The sequence below is a fragment of the Tripterygium wilfordii genome, chromosome 4, assembly GCF_013401445.1.
Source record: "Tripterygium wilfordii isolate XIE 37 chromosome 4, ASM1340144v1, whole genome shotgun sequence".
NCBI lineage: Eukaryota > Viridiplantae > Streptophyta > Magnoliopsida > Celastrales > Celastraceae > Tripterygium > Tripterygium wilfordii.
The window spans coordinates 8,263,023-8,283,941 of NC_052235.1; the positions used below are offsets into that span (position 1 = coordinate 8,263,023).

At 34.7% G+C, this 20,919-nt stretch overlaps 3 protein-coding genes across 3 annotated transcripts; 1 reads left to right on the top strand and 2 right to left on the bottom strand.

Moving 5' to 3' along the window:
* Window positions 1-6,310: 6,310 nt before the first annotated feature.
* On the bottom strand, window positions 6,311-9,747 carry LOC119996902. The gene is made up of 4 exons (XM_038843680.1): window positions 9,690-9,747; window positions 8,283-8,347; window positions 6,959-8,191; window positions 6,311-6,874 (listed from the first exon to the last, which is right to left on the bottom strand). Exons 1-4 carry the CDS (start codon window positions 9,745-9,747, stop codon window positions 6,311-6,313), a joined length of 1,920 nt encoding a protein of 639 aa, XP_038699608.1.
* Window positions 9,748-11,801: 2,054 nt separating this feature from the next.
* On the top strand, window positions 11,802-13,181 carry LOC119997840 (transcription factor MYB93-like). The gene is made up of 3 exons (XM_038845043.1): window positions 11,802-12,186; window positions 12,280-12,882; window positions 12,968-13,181. Exons 1-3 carry the CDS (start codon window positions 11,924-11,926, stop codon window positions 13,008-13,010), a joined length of 909 nt encoding a protein of 302 aa, XP_038700971.1. The 5' UTR covers window positions 11,802-11,923; the 3' UTR covers window positions 13,011-13,181.
* A 3,550-nt stretch (window positions 13,182-16,731) lies between these two features.
* LOC119997226 (WEB family protein At3g02930, chloroplastic-like) lies at window positions 16,732-20,743 on the bottom strand. Its single transcript, XM_038844102.1, has 3 exons — window positions 20,409-20,743; window positions 19,767-19,971; window positions 16,732-19,442 (listed from the first exon to the last, which is right to left on the bottom strand). Exons 1-3 carry the CDS (start codon window positions 20,423-20,425, stop codon window positions 17,127-17,129), a joined length of 2,538 nt encoding a protein of 845 aa, XP_038700030.1. The 5' UTR covers window positions 20,426-20,743; the 3' UTR covers window positions 16,732-17,126.
* Between the last annotated feature and the right edge of the window lie 176 nt (window positions 20,744-20,919).

The window sequence follows — 20,919 nt, forward strand, 5'->3', positions numbered from 1 at the left end:
CAACCCATATTGGCCCTCATGGCTTTTTCTTCTCAAGATGTCACTCATCCTAATATTACTCTACAAAAGCATATTTAACTACATATAGTTCCATTTTACCAATGCTGACATTCGTTTACCACCAATAAAAACATTCCTTTCTTATAGTAATTTGCATTGTTTGGAAATACTTCTTAAAGATGGTTCGTCGATATTTGGGAGTATGTTCCAAGTGAATTTCCAAGTAGAGTTTGACCTTCAGGAAAGCAAAGTTCTATTTGGTCCCAAAAAATGTGACACATTTTGCTTCAAGACATACTCAGATCTCGACGTCTCAATCTCTTTCTTATTCGGGCCGACTTCAACTCATCAAATCGATGCTATTTTCTATTCAGGAGCTAGGTATTCATTCTTCCAGTTAGTAATATTCAGAGGACTGATAGCATTTTAGTGCAGTTTCTTTTGAAAGTGGTTTCCTTTCACATTGGGGAGCCAAAATCGTTTAGAGTTCAGTTTGCTATCCTCATAAAGAAGGTGGGCTTGGTATTAAAAGATTGGAGGAATGGATTGGTATGTTGTTACTATATTGTCTTAGAAGCAGGTGACTATGGTTTTGTCCATTCTCACTGAATTTACCTAGTGACTACTGTACCTTTTGTTATCTGTCCATCATCAAAATCAAGCTACACATCAATTACAAACCAAGATGCTACTCTGAACACGTTTTATAAGGACTCTTTCCACCAACAATTAATAATTATCTATTGTAGTACTCATATTGAATACAAATGAGGTTTTTGTCTAGTGATAGTCCAATCCTTTGGATCTGAACTAGTTAACATCAGGGGCGGAACTAGAAACTAAATTGAGGGAGACTTATTTATTGGTGGAGTTAGGAATTTATAAGAGGGGAGTCAAAGGTTGACAGGAGTTTAGGGAAAATGCCCTTAAAAAATTATTTTAGGACCATTTTATTGAAAAGTGGCTAGGAATAAGTAAATATTTATATAGTTATTACATTAAGTAAAGATCTATATATTCATTTAACTTTCAAGATTACTAAAAAAATAGTCATTTAACTACACATCACAAATTAAAATATAAAATATTCAAGATTACAAAAAAAATAGCCATTTAAGTTGTGTAAGACGATTTTTCATTGAGTATAAATCATCTATCATTTATCATCATGTATGAGTGTGTAGCAATCAATATTTGTTCTCTTGTATGAGTATCTATCAACCAATAATTATAATTTTGTATTAACCATGCATATTAAATAGTTATTAGAAAAATATAAGTATTTTTGATAATATATTCATTATATATACAATGTATAAAGAAAATTTCTCGAAAAAATTTAAGTGGTTAGTGAGGAGAAATACATGTTCTTAGAAAAATGTATAGTTTATATTACATATAAACATTATATATATATATATATGTAACAAAAAAAATTAAACAATTCAGAGCCCATCCAAACATGATGAATGCTTAGCCCCCTACTTAACCTTCCCTACTTATCCAATTGAGCCAAAATGTTAAATTTTATTAGTAAAAATTAAATAAATGGAAGTACCTCATAGTTGTGAGTTGTATCTCTCTCATGACTAGAAGAGTATTGTTTCTTTCTGAATATATAGACAGATTCGTCTCTCATAACATCATCGATTATGGTCCTTCGTATGGGAATAGAATCTTTGGGGCACCTAGCCCCATTTTCCAGCCAAATTTGAGATACTTCCTTAACGTTATCTTTCAACTTATCTTTCTTCTCCTTCAGCCGGCCAGTGTGTAGGGACGTTCTGTTAATTGGACAAAGAAACACTATTAGTAGAATATTATAAAAATCATTTATTACTTCTTCTTAAATGCCATAATATGATGATTTCTCAGAAGCAGGTGATCGAAAGTTGGTTGTTTTCTTATATCAACACAATCAATGAGATCTCCATCTGGACTCTGTATGCATGGATAAAGTGTTCAATTCAAGATTGCATAACTGAAATACAAGTGATCAATGCAAAGTACGCCTTCTGATATTATTTTCTCCATTAACAGTTTCTTCATAGTTTTTGTAATCCAGAGCTGAAACAAAAGTAGTAGTAAGAATGAAGAATGCCAACAAAAGAAATACTACAAACCTCATAATCCGTCGAGCAAAGAAATTGATTACCTAGGTGATTAAGTAGTCAGGGTGAGAAGAATTAGCATCCATCGATGTGAATATAGTTGGTGATGGTCCAGCACCAGAAGATGGGTTGGAACAAAAGTTAGAATTTGGGAAACAAAAAATATGGCCGTCTTATTTTTTTAGGAGAACAAATGTTTAATTCATTAAAAATACTATAATTGTTTTATAGTTGATGGAATAAGTTAGAATGTATAAATGTCACAGCTTTTATTTTTTTTCCTATGATATGGTAACCCGCAGTCATTATCCTTCCTATGTGCATTAGTAAATCTATAATGCGTAATAACTCGCAAATCACATGTCTCAGGGTGAAACTACTGAAAGCATTCCTCTTTGGCGTACATGATAATTTTTCATATATGGGCATAGTTAAATATTATTTCTTTTGTCGTTCAGTTTGGTGGGGGTCTTGTATTATTGTTGTTGTTGGCTGCTTCTGGGTTGGGTGGAGAAGTTTTCTTAGTTGTCTGTGGGCTGTGAGTTTCTTGGTTTTTTCTTGTTTAATGCTTTCTCGTTAATAACGTTCTAATTCGTCAGAAAAAGCATAGTTTAATATGTTTAGTACAATGTCTATATAAGTTATGATGGCAACAGGTACATTTACCATCGACACCTAGCTCTACAATAGTTAATTTGCAAGATGCTTATCATAGTTACTTGTTTAATTAAAATTAATTTAATTAAGGAAAAAAATTTAAAACATCACATTTTTTGGACATTTCCTAAAATTGACTTGTTTTGATCAACGAGTTGGTTGTCTCATAGATTAGAAAATATAATGATGAGCAGGGTTTTGATGCCACCAATATATCTACTTCTCATATGGGGGGTTTAACGAAGAAAAATAGTATTTTACATATTTCATTTGTATTTTATATTTGTATTTCAAAAAATTAGCCCTTCCTTTTTGGTGAGATAAGCATAATTACTTGTCATTCTATTGGAAGGCAATTACTTTTTCTTTAGGTTTAGGAGTTGTTAGATTGTTACACACCTAAGGCTACGTTTAGGAGAACTTATAAGTTGTGAAAATAAATTAGCTTATAAGTTATAAAAAAAAATGGAAAGTTATAAATTGTGAAAAATAAGCTAGCAAAGCTATCAAGTGTTTGGTAAAAGTTATAGCTGACGTTAGCATAAAAGTTGTGGAAAGTCTATTTTGTTCATAAATTTTTTATTTCTTTAAATGTTTATAAGTATGAGTATAATTTATTATTAAGCTTAATTTTAAACATAAATTACAAGTTCTTTTTATATAAATAAAATTGAAATTATTATCTAAAAGTTTTATAATATTATATTTTATGACAATATCCTTGGCCTCAATAACAATTTAGAATGCGCTTGCTTACCGTCCAGTAAATAAATAATATTGGTCTTCTAGTAGGGAAATTTTATCTTCGCACCACTAATTTACTATATTTACACCACTCTTTGCACATTATTATAAGTTTACACCATAATAATAAATTTATAAGTCTACACACAAATTTGTGATGAAAGGACCAAAATACCCTTGTGGTGTATAATATTATAAATATCGGTGTTAAGTTTACACATATTCAAACTTCAACTCTCTTATCGATTTCTCCATGTTGAGAGTCCGGCCATCAAGGAGAATCCGACGTATAAATACATCAAGATCCCCAGTTAGGCTTCAAATTTCACCATGTTAATATTTTGGGCCCCCATTGTCCACCCCTAAAAGGCCTAATAGAGGATGGGAGAGTACCTTCATTTATACAAGTCACCAAGATTATTCCCAGTCGATGTGGGACTCCAACACTCCCCCTCACACATGGGTTGGACTTTGTTTACCCTAGACACCATGAGAAGGTGATAAGTGCGGACGTCCTCCATCGAACCACTTTTGTGGTTGGGACTTGCTCTGATACCATGTTAACATTTTGGACCCCCGTTGTTGGGAGATTTCAGTCGCAAGTATCAACCACAAAAGTGGTCCGATGGAAGAGGCCCGCACTTACCACCTTCCCATGGTTTCTAGGGTAAACAAAGCCCAACCCATGTGTAAGGGGGAGTGTTGGAGTCCCACATCGGCTGGGAATGATCTTGGTGACTTGTATAAATGAGGGTACACTCCCACCCTCTATTAGTTCTTTTAGGGGGTGGAAGCAACACTTGAAGGTCTTAAGCCAATTAAGAAGCTCTCCCACAAATTTTGCAAATGCAAACTAGGCAGTCTGACTTAGTCTGACGAATTAAAAATGATGCTATAAGAAGCCGTCCCAAAGATTTTACAAGAAAAGGAATGCTGAGATTTCCTTTATTTATTTAATTTCTGTCATTGTCTCATTTTATCTGGGGATTTATCTCCCCTTTTTTGGTATAATCATTCTTTCTTTACGTGACATGAGAAGGATTTTATGGAGAATTTAGCATAATCCTCGTTCTTGTAACTGCCACTGGTTCATACTTCATACAGTTGCAGACTTTACTGTACGTGTTGATAATTTAGAGCAGTTCTTAGTTGATTGTTGGAGCTAGTTGTTGTAGCAGTTGTTTCAATCTGATTTGGGTACATAGTGTTGGGATATTTCAGTCGCAAGTATTTGGCAAGGATTGCTTGTTAAATTTTATCAATTTCTTACAAGAATGTTAAATTTTTATTTCTTTAGAGAATTGATGTGTAAACTTAGTAATTTTTAATTCAATATGTAAATATTTATTTTTAATAAAGGATTTATATCTCATTCCAAACATGAATAAAAGGGGAGAAGTATGAAAAAGGCTCCTGTACCATGCTTTTTGGTTCAAAAAAGCCCCTCAACTTTTTTTTTTGGATCAAAAAAGCCCTCATACTTACAAGAAACGAAAACGTTAGCCCTTCTATTAACATTCTGTTAAAATCTGCTTATTTGGCATTTAAGTTATTTTTTCTTTATTTTTCAGCTAATGACGTGGCGTACATGTGGACTTAACGTATTAGATGTTGACATGTGTCATTTTTAAAAAGTAATTCACGTGTTGTTGTCTATGAATCACAAGTTGTAGTAAGTGCAGAAATGGCTCAATTAAGCCCCTGTACTATTGAGAAAGGGACATTTAAGACCCTTTACTTCACATAAATGACTCAATTTAGCCCTTTTTACAGATAACAATGATAACAGCTAATTCAACATAGGTCTAATTCAACATAGAAAGATCCAACACAAAGACAAATATGTCTATTACAACATAAACAAATCCAACATAAAGATAGATAGGTCTATTACATCATTAACAGACTTAACAATGTCTGATTCAAAAAAGCAAACACAACTAGGATCCAATACTAATTCATCCCATATTGTAGCATGCAGAATCCAATCCAATGCTAATTCCATCCCACTGATCCCTCATATCTTGATTTGTTGGTCTTCTTTTTGTTGTTTTGACTACCACGGTCAATAACCCTTGCCATGCTTGTTCCAGGCTACAATACCAGTGATAAGAAAGAAAATTTAGAGAAGATAATGTATACACAAATATAAGGGTAATATTTTACAACTTACATTCAGTATCGAACGACCCGTATCAGGATTGATGTATAGCCCAATTTCGGTTAGCATTGTCCTCTTTCTTGGCTTGCTCTTAGGTCTACAATCTTTGTGAAAAGGGCTAACATATGTGGATGTGGCAGCTAATGACATGGGATTGCTGGATTGGTCCTGACCTCCTTGAACTGTGACAATAGTATTCTGGAATGCTTGAGAATTTCCAGTCCTATCACTCCTTATGCCACTGATAGTAACCCCACTAATGCCTTGGGTACTGGATCCCCTCTTGCCTGGACATTCTTTGTTCCGAACATTGTGACCTTTCCCTTTACACACATGACAAGTCATAATCCTCCCTTCTCTTGTCAACTTTGTTTTTAAGGACAATTTCATATGATTCATTTCTCCTCTTCTTCTTTGGTCTCCCTGGCATCTTTCTTAATTTTGGAGGAAGCACTTGGTCTTGTACACTCTTAGGCCACATATTTTCACCTCGGATTGGCTCCATTAGAAGTTGACATGCCCTCAAATATGTTGTTGTCTTATACCATAGATTTAAGTAATCTTCAGGCTTCTCACCACTATCATGTATGGCACGTATGGCATGAGCACATAGGATGCCAGATAGTTCCCATGCCCCTCATGTGCACACACCATCCCTCAATATCACAACAAACTGCCTCCTCCCACATTTATCCTCATAACTTCCACCTCCATTCCACTCAGCCACCCAAATATGACTCTCCTTCACATTTTCCTGCAACTTTTTATGAATCAGTGGACCATAATCATGTTTCCATGAAGACACCCCCACTCTCTGGTCTCTAATTCTTCTCATAACCCCCCTTCCAATGTCTTCAAGCATAGATATGATTGATTTAGTCCTTGCTTCCAATATTGTGCTATTAAATGCTTCACACAGATTGTTGTCACAATTGTCACACCTAGGCAAAGGACTGAAGAATGCCTTGCACCAGTATTTTGGATCAACCAGCTTCAAATCTTTAGCAACAACTGGATTAACTTTCTCAATGTCTTTATACCTCTCCTCAAACTCAACCTTGTTTGTAGATTTTGCAAGTGTCCAGAATAATTTTTTCAAATGCCTTCCAGGGTGTGTCTTGCACCAATTGGCGTAAAGGTGTCTACAATAGAATCTGTGCTCTGCCTTAGACCATGTGTCAGCAACTGCAGATACCAAACCCTGTATAAAACAAGCAAATTTTAGTTTTTGACAATGTAATTGTCCATCAACTAATAACATATTTCTTTGATGACAATTACAAACCTTTTGTCGGTCACTAATTATTGTCCAACCTTCTCCTTCAACTGTGCCCAAGTCATGCCTCAAAAGGTTCAAAAACCATGTCCAAGTATCTGTGTTCTCAACAAGAACCACAGCCCATGCCACAGGGAACATTTGGTTATTTCCATCACGACCAATTGCTGTTAGAAGCTCTCCTTTCACAAGCCCCTTCAAAAAACAACCATCCACCCCCAATACTGGTCTACAACGATTTAGAATACCCTGTTTGCAACTTTTAAAACAACAATAAAAAGCTTTGAATAAACCAAGATCCCCCTCATTCTGCCTATCAGTCAATATATCAACAATAGTACCAGGGTTAGACACAATTAGCTCTTCAGCATAATCCCTAAGCTTTGCATATTCTTTGATACAATCTCCTTCCATGTCAGCTAACACACTCTTCTTCAACCTTTTACATTGTTGCATTTTCACATCTAATGATAAACTTTGTTTTATAAAGGCCTTCAGATACCTTAACTTGATATCAGGATGGGCAGTAATGAATCCATAGAACTTATTGTACAAAAACTTTGATGTTAATCTCTTCAACCCCCTTTTTTGTTCACAACTATGCTCATTGACGTATGTTTTCACCTGAAAACTACCAATATCTCTATTGTACGAGGCAAATATTATCCATGGACAATCAAAAGATCCCTTACATTTAGCTCTACACCTATTAGGCTCATTCTTGGTGAACCTTATATCATGCCTAGTCAGTATTGCATAACTGTTAATAGCATCCTTAAATTCATCATTACTATCAAACAACATACTCAACTCAAATATAGGTATACCTTTTTGCTTTTTGAATGAAGGAAATCTGCTTTTTCTCCTAACAGCATCATCCCTCACTTCAGGTTCCTCATCTGTGCTATCAATGTAGCTGCCAGGATCAGATGAATCAATGTAGGAACTATGTTCCCTATCAGACTCATCACCTTCAACATCAGCATTTTCACCTCCAACAACTCCCTCATTGTCACCAGAATCTTCATCATTCCTACCTAAAGTTTCTCCCTGATTGTCACCAGCATCTTTTTCATTGTCACTATCATTCAGCAAAGCAACACCTCTCCAACCCCTCCTATACACCTTAATTTTTTCTCGTGCAACAATCACTTCTTCATCATCTTCAGATGATGAGTCCTCTGGCAGAAACTCTTCTTCTATGTCTTCACTACCAACCTCATTATCAGAATTGGTATAGTCCTGCAATAATTGAATTCGAAATCCCTATGAAAATCACTACCATAACATCACATTGGATAAACCTAAATTCGAAAGTTACAAAATAACCCACCTCAATCTGGGTTAGACGATGTCGATTAGCTCTAGTCTTCACCATTTTGTTCACTTGTACAGAATCTGCACATATAATTCAAAAACAAAGTTAATGATTAAAGAAAACCCTAAAACAGTAACAAATTGAATCCATCCCCAAATTCGAAGCTCTCAACAAAATCGAAACCCTAAATCCAAATACTAGTGACAAATTGAAACCCTAAACAAATTGTAACCCCAAATTCGTTTCTCACAAACTTATCAAATTGTAAACCCAAAATCGCTACCCAAGATCGAAGTTGAAAATCAAAGAGGTGGAACACACCCAAGATCCAAATCACGTACCTTTGTTCCAGATCCAATTCCAGATCGCGCACCTATGTTCTTCAGAGATAGCTCTTCAATTGCAACTTCGATTTTTTCGTCTTTTTGTCTTAGGTTTTCTTTGAAGCCGAGAAGATGGTATACTCATAGGTGACCCGTCATTTGTAATTGTTTTTTTTAATGCCATGTCATTAGTTGAAAAATAAAGAAAAAATAACTTAAATGCCAAATAAGCAGATTTTAACATAATATTAACAGAAGGGCTAACGTTTTCGTTTCTTGTAAGTACGAGGGTTTTTTAGATCCAAAACAAAGTTGAGGGGCTTTGTTGAACCAAAAAGCATAGCACATGGGCCTTTTTCATACTTCTCCCTATATATATATATATATATATGTAAACAAAAAAAATTTAAATAATGGTGTAAATTTAGTAGTTTTGGTGTGTGCAAATAAAATTACCCCTTCTAGTATTATTGGAAAGCCTCGGATAGACCTAACTTGTAAATATTAAAAACTTATACTTGCAACTTTAATTGCCAATATAAATAAAATGATTGTTAGAAAGAAAAAAAAAACTGACATGCCGTCCGACTTCAAAAGAATTAAAATCTTCAAAATGGTCTTGAGGCTAGTCAAATTCGCTCGAGGCTAGATTCTTGGTTCTCCTCAACAAATGGTTGCCACACATTAATTGTTTCCTTACGCCTGTATACCTCTTCTAATCCGTCATTCCCAACCACGTGAGGAGTAAAATATTATGTGATAAAAATGAAGGGTTAAGGGATGGAAGGTTAAGTGTGGGAATGGCATCTTTGGGGGCAAAAGAGTACTTTTCATCCCTCAACCATTGATCGGGTTTCATTTTCGTCCCTTAGCTTCTTTTTTTTTTTTTTCTCTTTTTCGTCCGCCAACTAAGGGGAAGTACCATGTTTATCTCTCGAATAAATCCGGTCATTGAAAAATCCTACGTGGCATCATATTGTTCTTCAGATCAGGTTTTTCCCAACCTCAATCTCACTTGAAAAGACAAAAATAATACTTTTCAATAGTTGAGGGCCGCAAATGGGAGAAAAAAAAGTTTAGGGACAAATATGAAACTCACCCCATAGTTGAGGGACGAAAAGTATCTTTTTGTCCATCTTTGGGACACCTTGCCCCATTTTGTAGCCAAATATGAGATTCTTCCTTAACGTGTTATCTTTCAATTCATCTTTCTTCTCTTTTAGATAGTGTGTAGGGACTTCCTGTTAATTGAACAAACAAACACTGTTAATTAGTAGAATATTATAAAAAAAAATTCATTTGTTGTATCTTTTTAAATACTAGAATTTGGTGATTTCTCAAAAGAGGGTGATCGAAATCTAATTATTTTTTTGTATCAACACAATCGATGAGATCTCCATTTAGACTTTGTATCCACGGGTATAGTATTCATTTCAAATTATATAGACCTTGCATGAGGGATTTATTAATAATTATCTCATTAGATATATTTAGTGGTGATTAATCAAATATATGATCCACAACTAAAAATTAAGTTACAGTAATTTAACGTTGTTTGGTGAAAGGGAGATGAACTGTGCAATCAAGATTAGTTGGTGATTGCTCATTCTGATTATAATATATATTCTTAAATGTATGTTAATAGATAGATCCATTTCGTTACAATATAATTAATTGAATAATAGTTTCAACGTACATGCACTTGGTGATTATATGCGTACGTAACATATGTATAGTTGATGGAGAATGTGAATTCTTGAGATGTTAGGAGTACTTAGGGGGACAAAAGTTCAATAAAAATTTAATGAAATCCTCCCCCAATTCCTCTTAATTTTTTTATAAACTATCCAAACAAGATAATTAAAAGGAAACTTCATTTTCTTTCTTTTTCTTTCGCTTCAAATCCCTCAATCCAAACACACTCTAATAGTTTACGCTAAAATAAATTGATTATGGAATATAGGTTCATTCTTGGGTGGGTTATGTTATTTGTCACCAAAAAAAATCGTATTAGAATAAGTTAGAAGTGTGTTCGGGCTTTTTATTGAGATCAAATAATCCATCAGTCGAGATGTTTAAGATATACACTCGATTTGTTGGTATCCAAGTTGGAGTCCTCGCTTATTTAATAAAAAAAGAGTTTCTGATGGGACCCACGAGAAGATTGAATAGTTTTGCGTGTCTTGATATATATATGTTTATTTCTACTGGGACCCACTTGAAGACTGAGTAGTTTTGCGTGTGTTGATATATATGCCTAAGTAGAGGAAATCTCTTCTCTATCAACTCCAAGGAAAATATAGTATTATTACATATTTGGCCCCACTGATGCTTGCCACGTGGAAAACCTGCTCTTAATATTGGTATAAAGTTGGTTGCTGATGTTATTTATGCGTAAATTGTACACAAGAGGAGGCTGCAAATGCTAGGTAGTCTTTCATTAACTTGTTTAACAAGTGAAGTTTATCTTTTTAGCTGAATTTTGGGTACATTCTTTTGTGATGTTACCAAATTAGCCTTCAAAAATTACCTACCCATCCAAGTAATTAAATGTATGATCCAATAATTACCTCAAATCACTCAAATTAATTTGTGCTTTTTGGTGTACATATATGCATGGCATTTCTGTTATTATTTTCTGACCAATGTGTGCTTTGTGTTGATATTTCCCTATATATTTTCATTACCTATTAAAAAAAAATTAAATGACTACAACATTTGTATTGTTGTTTTGACTTTTGAGTTACCTTGTTAAGAAAGAACCATAACAAAATAAATCTTTTTATGCAAATGTTGTTGAAAAATGGGCATTGAGAGTAATATTTTTCTGCCCACGTGTTGGGTGTTGGTCAAACGTATCATGTCGTCAGGTAACAAATTTCTTTACACACTTAGACCCATATTGGATATCCAAGGAGAACAATTTTATGGCATCGTTCTCGGTTAAAAAAAATTTGTTAAAAAATGTGAGTAGTTTTTACTTTTCACACTTAAGTTTGAAAGAGTTCAAAAAGCAACATAAAAGGTTAGGATAATTTGGGAAATTAATGTAATACATGGCATTAAGAACAAATGTCAAACATGACATATCCAACAATAGCAGTACCCCATGATATATATATATATATATATATATATATATATATATATATATATATATATATGTATATGTATTGAGCTTGATATATTGAAGGTAACAATACATATTGAGCCTGTCTCCCCATATGTTTTTTGTCTCTTGATATGTCATCCTAAAAAATTTGATTCAACCAGATTGAAGCAGTATTTAACACACCAACACTCTCATTACTGTCTCTCCATCAATATTAGGGGATGTCGACGGAGAATTACTCCGAAGAGATGAGCGTGAAGAAGGGGCCGTGGACGCCGGAAGAAGATCAAAAGCTTGTAGACTACATTGGAAAAAGTGGCCATGGAAGTTGGAGTGCACTTCCTAAGCTTGCAGGCCTTAACAGGTGTGGAAAGAGTTGCCGCCTCCGCTGGACTAATTATCTCCGGCCTGATATAAAGCGCGGGAAATTCTCCGACGAGGAAGAACACACCATCATCAACCTCCATGGAGCTCTAGGCAACAAGTACTCACTCATTCATTCATTATTCACACAAACAAACAATTCATTCATTCATTCATATTGATGTTGATTTTTAGGGTGTTTCACTGGGTGTAGGTGGGCAACAATAGCGACACATCTTCCGGGGCGTACCGACAACGAAATCAAGAACTTTTGGAATACAAATCTAAGGAAGAAGCTAATTCAGATGGGGATTGATCCAGTTACACACAGGCCAAGAATCAGTGATGATCATTATCTCAACATTAATGGTGTTCTTTCTAATCTACCACAATTGCTTGCTACGGCTAAATTGTTGAACATATGTAATGTTCTAAGCACAACTACTCCACCCCTACCACCACCACCTAGTGTGGAACCACTTAACCTACTCATGATGACGAATTCTCATCACTCTCTTGTTCATCAAAATTACTCAAATTTTCCCATCTTTGAACCCTATCAAGGTCTATCGATTACGGATTATGATCCGCGGATGAAGCAACATGATGGATCTTTATATGATCCTTCAAGTATACTTCCTCCATTGGTTTCATCACCATCAACTGATCAGTGCTCTACTGTGAATAATTGCCAAATCAACCCAAATGGGATTTCTAATATTCCTTCATCAGCTTCGACCAAGTTTGAAGGTTTGGGAGTTTTCATGGATGATATTGAAGCAAGTGACGAGTCCTACTGGAGGAATATTATTATGGAGTAAGTAGAGCATAGATTTTAATTCCATTTGATCAACTATATTAATAATTAATTATAATATGTTCTTATAATGATTTCTTTTCAGCCAAGAGTACTCTTCATCACAGCCATGGCCGATCTCCCATTGACATATATACATCCTTCTGGTGGACTATATATATATATATAGTCAAATCTGTACACAAGAATTATTTATGGGTTTGTTTCCTATGTAATTTTTCAAATAGAGGTGTGAATAGATTTAGAGAGAGAATGTATTTAAAAGTCACAAGAAGGTAGCCTTGATTAAGTCTTGTGAACATTATAGCTTTCACACAAAAGAATTGTTACATTAGTATAATTATTTTTGAGTTTAGTATCTTACTGTTGCCTTTAATTTCCTACTTTACATGCATATTCTTTTGAAATCATTGAATTAGTTAGAGAAGATGTAATTTGGATAAAGATTGAAAAGAATATATGTGACTAAGAAAGATCGATGTCTATGAGTTTTGAGTTAAATATTGAAAGTGATTCAATGTATTATATGGTATCGCTGGTGAGATATAATTGGAGAGTTTCTGTGTACGTTTACCTGCACGCAAGATCGATCTGATTAATATACATTTTTCAAATCTATCTAAACGTAAAATATTAAAACAATATAATATCGACCCATTAGTGTGTATTAACCAATTAACTTTCTTCTACTTAATCAATATGAGATTTCTAATCACATGTATATCAAACAATATCTAAATAGATTCCAAATAATTTAGTAAATCATAAGGTGTCAATGTGCCTGAGAGTCAAATTTGAGTTTTCCCTCTTGAATGATTCATCTCTAGCCCACTTATCCATTCTTAAATAGTTAGAAAAGAAGAAGATATTAGATGTATAAAAAACAAGTTAGTTGTAGAGGGACTTGGGTATATATATTTGCTAAATGAGATATTAATTTTTAGGATTCAAAATATTTTAAAAAATTTGAAAAAAAAATATTTTTGTATTTTGATCGATTTTATAAACTCAACCATATATTTTTTCTTCGAAACAAAAATCAAATACAACCTAAAAAGTATATAAAATGTCTTTTTTTATCCAACAATTTAGAATTATCATACACTTTTCATGTTGAATTTGATTTTTGTTTAGAACAAAAAAAATATCATTGACTTCGTAAGACCGATCAAAATACAAATATATTTTTTCTAGATTTTAAAAAAATATTTTAAACCCTAAAAGTTACGATTTCATCCAAGAATTCCTCACAGACACACACACACATATATATATATATATATCTTCGACAAATGAAAGGTGGAGGGGGTTTGACCTTTGAAAAGCCGAATGCGTCAAACTTGTCTTAACGTGGACTGCCTCAAAGCCACAAGACAGTATCTTTTGTGATTGGGCTGTCTCTCCCTCTTTGATAGTAACCCAACATTATATGATTAAAAAGGATTAAAATATACAAAAATTGAAGTTAATTAAGAATTAAAATCATAAGAGTTAACTACTTCATATATAGATATAGTTACATCTGCCCTTCGATCACCAAAGTCAACACTATTTGTTACTAATTAGGTGGAGCTATATATTCCCTTTAACTATAAGCAAATTGAGCTTAACAAAACCAAATTTGCACAAAATTAATGATCACTATATAGATTAGTGGTATTCTAGAAGATATATATATATAAAGAATTTTCTCATGAGGTCTTAAAATGATATCTTAAAATGAGGTTTTAACTTTTAGGATTTACTTTTAAGGTTTAAAACATTTTTCAAAAATCTAGAAAAATATATTTGTGTTTTAATCAGTTTTATGAACCCAACGATATATTTTTTGTTCGAAACAAAAATCAAATGTAACGTGAAAAGTGTATGAAATGTCTTTTGTTTTATATCCAACAATCCAGAATTATGATGCACTTTTCATGTTGAATTTGATTTTTGTTTCAACGAAAAATAAGTTGTTGGGCTCATAAGACGGATCAAAATACAAATATATTTTTTCTAAATTTTTAAAAAAATGTTTTGATCCCTAAAAGTTAGGACCTCACTTTAAGACCTCATGAGTATATATATATATATATGGTTTCAACTTAATTGTTGAAATAATTGTCATTAATGTCAACATCTATGTCAACAACAAACACACACAATAAATTAAGGTTGTATGAAATCCAAATTTACAAGCTAACCTTATCCAAGAAGGGACTTCATGATATTAAGTAGGTACCCCCATTGACATTTCGGAGCTCGTGATTTGTGGGCGGTATCACCCAATATCGCTCCACAAGCTATGTTGTTTGACATAACTTGTGAGCTAGCTCATCATCTCCGCCAAAACACACAAAATAACTTAGGCAATTGAACCAAAACAAAACAAAAAAAAAAAAAAAAAACCAAACCTTAGGCATAGTTAAATTACGTGTGAATAGAACAGAATTTTATAAAATGCAACAATGTTTGAATTCATAAAATGACATTTGACTATTACTCATTTCCATGGAAAGCCAAGAAGGGATTTTCCTCGACTTTGTTATTAGTCTAGAGCTCATGCTATGTGTAGGATGGACTTAAAATTGTTAACTAAAAAAAATTCTAACCACTATTCTTCGATGGAGTTAGGTAAGTGTCGTGCTCATTTTCGGGGACCTGATGAAGACATTGTTGAACCATTGGTTCTACGAGTTGATTTTGATGATCTAATCATTGCGTGCTATTTGATTATGCATTGAATTGTGTTAAATTTTTGTGGAACTTTGATTGAACATGGTATGTATTTCATGGTTCGTACAAGGCCGGATTTAGCCTATACGGCTAGTCTTGTGAGCATATTCATGTCGAATCTGGGAAGTGAGTATTGAAATGTTGTGAATTGAATATTCAGATATTTGAAAGAACTTACAGATATGGTTTATTGTATAGACAAATGAAGGATAATCCATGGTGGGGATTTGTGCGGGAGTGGTTCAAGTTGAAGAAGACTGAAACTGCTGGAATTCTGTCATAGTAGAACAAGACTTAAACTGCTGAAATTCTCTCTTGAAATGATAGTAGACTAAAAGCACCATTATTAGTCGTATGATTTCGTATTGAGTCCGAACCAGGATAAATTCTCTGCTACTGTTCTTCTCTTGTTCTCTATTTTACTGTTATACTTGTTTGGGTTCTTGTGTTCTCTTGATCTGTTGGATGGATATCCCTACTCAACCGTCCAAGTAATTTTGGTGCAACTTTAGGCAAACAATTGCTGGTGACTTTTCCACTATTTCAAGGTATGTTGTGTAACTTTTGTTTAGTATTCATGCACATGCAGATACAAAAAGGGCTAGATGGAAATTACGATAATAATTCTACTTCTTGGATCAATGTTGAGGAATATTTACCCTTTTTTTTTATGATGATCAATAAATGGTAAAAGAAAAAACATAGTATTTAAAATATGTGCAGATTATGTTGATAATTTTCCTACTCCTAAAGAAAGAAATCTTCCGTCCACCTTTGTTCATGGAGCTGTGTGAATATGCAATTTTCTATTACCTACCAAAAATAAACTCAAATATTGAACATGGTGTGCTTAAACCAACCCACAGACAAAGCACACAATCGATCAGAAAATCTGAAATAAAGAATCAAAGCAAAGCAATAAAAGTCACAATACATTTACGTGGTTCGGCAACAGCCTACGTCCACGGGTAATAGAGATTGAGTATTTACTATCATGGACAAGATTACGAAAAAAAACTCACCAATTACAAGGAAGAACTCTCTTTCAAGCTCTCTCTTCGTTTTTCTCTCTCAAATGGTGCTTCTCTATAAGTCTTTCTCATCTGTTTTCGGCTTAAAAAAATCAGTGACTTAAAAGTGCGCTCGAGCACAAGAACTCAACTGCCCAAAACTAATTTTTGAACCAAACTCCGCAGAAGAAATTTTACATCTGGTTGCCACAGCAATGAATTTTTAAAAAATGAAAAGGTATGTAGCTCACTAAATGCAATTTACACAGAGAAATGAAGAAGAATAAGGTATGTTAAAGAAACTCCATCACATACAATACAAGACACTGCGTAAAAATCTGTAATCACATCCAAAGGCGGTGACGAAAACTTAATTCAACACACGCCTATTCGTTTGAAGCTATAATAAGACCACGTAAAAACAATAAAGCAAACACATTTGAATGCAATGTAATGTAGTATCATGTAGTTGCATGCCAGTCAAGCATACCTCAATCCACAACTGCCCTTTTTCCTCTACTTTTGGTTGCTAGTTCCTTTTTTCTTAAGTAAGCCTCCAAACTTACGAAACAAAGGCTTCTTCTTCTTCATCTGTTGCTGCTTCGTCGGTGACCTTCCACCATCATCAACAGTTTCTGCAGAAGATAACCCGTTTAGATGATCGAAGTTTTCCCCACCATCAACCTTTGAGTCTACTTCCTCCTCGAAGGATTCCTGCTCCAGTTCTCTTTCAGGTGAAAATTCTTTCTTTTCGATCTTGCAGCTCTCCCACATCTTAAATTCAATTTCAACTGTATCTTCTTCTTTTTCTTTGCTTTTGTCTTCCTTTGGCTTTCCATTCACATTCTCAACTCTGACAGCTTCACTTTGAACCCCCTCATTGTGCACACCATTGATCTCTACAGTTGCAGCATCTTTTTGGGTTTCCTCATGTTGCTGTGAACGAAGGTCAACTTTTGGCTTCTCTTCTCTAGCATTCCCATTTTCTTCAGAGAATTCAACCACCTTTGGAAGTAAATCATAGTCTTTCTCGCTGTCTGTAAGCTCACCATTCTCCTCGGTTTCCTTTTTGGCCGTAGCTGCCTCGAGCAATTTAGACAACACCTCAACCTTCTCCAGTGAAACAGCTTCCCTATTTCGGACATCATCATTTTCTTGGATAACACCCTGCAACTCAATTTCTTTGTCCAACAAGTTTGCTATAAGTTTCATGTTTTCAGCCTTTGCTTGTGATAGAGCTTCCTGTAAACAAATTACCTCAGATTCAACTTCTTTAAGGCTATCCTTCAGCTGAGCCTCTGCCTCCTTAGAGGCGCAAGTTTCTTCCTCAGTTTGTTTGAGCAAATTTACCAGCCTATCAACTTCTTTTCCCAGGGACGAGCTTTCTTCTTCAGATTTCTTTAAAGAAGTCACCAAATGAAGCTCTTTTTGCTCCCACTCAGTCTTGGAGTTCTTGAATTCATTCCTTGCTTGTTCAGTAGTTTTCGTGAGCACATCAATCTCGTGTTTAGCATTGTCAATCATGCTTTCATATTTCTCCTTTGTTGCTTTAGTTACCAACTTTAGATCTTCTATTTGGGTCTCATAATTTTCATGCTCAACTTGACTAGACAAAAGTTTTTCTTTGGCTTCTCTTGCCTCTGCTGAGACTTCATGTAAGGCTGATGCCAAGCTCTCCAAAGCCTTCTTACTCTTCTCCTCTTCATCTCTGGAATTTTCCAACTCATTTATGAGTTTATGTTTTTCTTCTAAGAGGGTTTGAACACTAGAAGCTGCAAGTTTTTCATTGTTCAAAGCCTGGACTTTCTCCTCCTTAACTGTTTCCAGCTCAGATTTTAGAGACTCCACCTTCTTTGCCATTTCAGAAGTTTCAACCTTTGCCTTATCAAGATTATGCTCTGATTCATTAAGATCCCCTTTCTGTCTTCCAATTGTCATTTCCAACAACCCTACGTTCTCTTTTAGAGCGGCAATTTCAGATTCTGCATCGTGCAATAAGTCATTCTTTCCTTCTAGTTGTTTCATGACCGACTCCAAAGATTCTGACGCAGACCGTTCTAACTTATTTGCCTTTTCAAGATGGCTCTCTAATTCCTCAACCTTGTTTTTCAACTCCTTTGCGAAATTCCGTGCATATGATTCAGCCATCTTAGCAGCTTCTAGCTCAAGATTAAGGTGTTCAATGGAAGCCTCCTTTGCTACCAACTTCCCCTCAAAACCTTTCGCTTTTTCAAGTTCTTGTTTTAAAAAATCTATCTCCTCCTTGAGTTTCAAGATCATTTTGTTGCTTTCACTAGACTCAATTTCAATCTTTGAGTCAAGCAAGGCCCTCAACCGAGTCAATTCACCTGAGAGAATCTCCACCTTATCAGCATGAATCTCGGCAATCTTAGTGGCATCATCTGCATGGCTGAGTGCCTGGTTTTTTGCATCACAAGACACGGCCAATTCTTGCTTCACCCTTTGGACCTCCTCAGTGGTGGAAAGAAGGGCAGCGACATCCAATGCATGTTGGCTCCTAACGGCTTCTACCTCTTTCTGCCATTCCTCTTCCTTCTTTTGGGCTGCATCAATCCCAGCTTGTTCCAACTCAAGAGCCCGAAACTTCTCAAGCTCTGAATCTTCCTCGGCTCGCTTTTGAGCCACCAATGCCTCCTGAAGCTTCTCATTGGCCTTTTGGGCCAGTCTCTGAGCTTCTTTCAGATCATCAATAGCTTGTGCTTTCTCCTTTTCAATCAATGTTATCTGTTCTTTTGCTTTCTTCAGATCTTCCTGAACAAGATTCAATTGAGCTTGTAACTCCGATCCCTTCACAACCCGTGTCTGAGGTTTCTGAAATTCAAAAATAAATTGACAATTTATATAAAAATTCATAAAAAAAATCCGCACAGACAAAAGTGGGACAGATTCACTAAAATATATATTGAGAACATATATAATTCTACTTTCAAGATAATCCATGGAAAGTTTTCATATGATTTGATTGTAACCACATATGAATTCATAACATCATCATTATACCGGTCACTTCTTTCATTCCAAAGTTCATAAGCTCCTCAATACTTCAGCAAGTAATTGGAGAAACCTAGCAGACCATTAAAAAGTTCGAGGAACAAAGGGGCAGCATAAATTGATGTGCAATGACAAACAACATACCTCAGGTGGGGTGGAAACCTTTGGTCTTCGATGATCAACCGTTGAATTCAAAGTAACAGTTTTTGGGGACCGATCAACAGAAAGACGTGGATTTTGCAGGGGAGACTGTGAATCAGGTTCCGATTTAGCACTTGCTCCCCTACTTATTCTACTGACTCTTGGAGTTGCTAGTGATGTTCTCTTTGGAGTTTCAGACAAACTAGTTCTGTTTAGACAAAATGATATAACTACCTTCAGACAACAATACCCATTAACATGGGATCTATTCTATGTCAAATACGGCAACTTGAAACACAAATTGCAGAATCACAACCTTTCAAGCAGATCAAACTCATATAATTCCCAATATACATAAATTTAGTTGTAAGAGCAGATACCCATCAAAATTGCAGCAAAATTTGGTATGAGAACGGATCCAAAAGATAATCCTCACCAGAGAACCATTAATGAACAAGGATCAGGATCCTGACCCAAAATTTTCAAGTAAAACCCACCCAATAAAGAATCAAAAGGAACTAAATCAAGACTGGGTTTAGAAAAAATCAAGCACAATAAAAATCTATCAAATTCACGAATGATTCACCAAATAAAAACTAAGAATAAACAAAACCCAAATCAGATCTAAAGAGAGGAAGTGCTTACTTTGGCTTGGAGGACATGTTGCTGATATGGAGAAAAGTAAAAGTACCAAACTTTGCGTTTGTTTGTTGAATGGGATGTTGAGTAAATGAGTGTGCGCTAAACTGCTGACATTCTAAAACACAAAGAGAATGTAATTTGGGAGACTTGACTGATAGACTTGTTTTCTTCCTCTGCAGGTCAGGAAATATTACAGTATTTTGTATCTAAAAAGTGGACAAGATAAGAAGGAAAAAAGGAGGAAAAAAAAACCCAAAACAATTCTTTTGGATTGGGTTTTCAACTTCAAAGCATCAAACATGACATACATATACAGTACTCAATTGAGTAGCAGTAGCTGTATTGTTTGTCCCTTTCTGTGAGTTTATTAATTTTTTCAGTGGTTTTTTTTTTTTTCTCTTCAGTTTCTTTCTTATGAGAGAGTTTGTAAGTACAAAGATGCCCCTCTGTGTATGTATTGTTTTTGTGCTTTCTCAAAGGCTAGTAACTTGCTCTTTGGAAGCAAAAGAAGCCA

Excerpts from the sequence above, each read along its gene's own strand:
- LOC119996902 (XM_038843680.1), bottom strand. The coding sequence starts at position 9,747 with ATGGGGCAAGGTGTCCCAAAGATGGACAAAAAGATACTTTTCGTCCCT. Across the intron at positions 8,192-8,282 it reads ATCGTCTAACCCAGATTGAG|GACTATACCAATTCTGATAA; the intron begins GTGGGTTATTTT and ends CAATTATTGCAG. Across the intron at positions 6,875-6,958 it reads TAATTAGTGACCGACAAAAG|GGTTTGGTATCTGCAGTTGC; the intron begins GTTTGTAATTGT and ends TGTTTTATACAG.
- LOC119997840 (XM_038845043.1), top strand. The coding sequence starts at position 11,924 with ATGTCGACGGAGAATTACTCCGAAGAGATGAGCGTGAAGAAGGGGCCG. Across the intron at positions 12,187-12,279 it reads CATGGAGCTCTAGGCAACAA|GTGGGCAACAATAGCGACAC; the intron begins GTACTCACTCAT and ends CACTGGGTGTAG. Across the intron at positions 12,883-12,967 it reads TGGAGGAATATTATTATGGA|CCAAGAGTACTCTTCATCAC; the intron begins GTAAGTAGAGCA and ends ATTTCTTTTCAG.
- LOC119997226 (XM_038844102.1), bottom strand. Across the intron at positions 19,443-19,766 it reads AGGTTTCCACCCCACCTGAG|AAACCTCAGACACGGGTTGT; the intron begins GTATGTTGTTTG and ends TTTGAATTTCAG.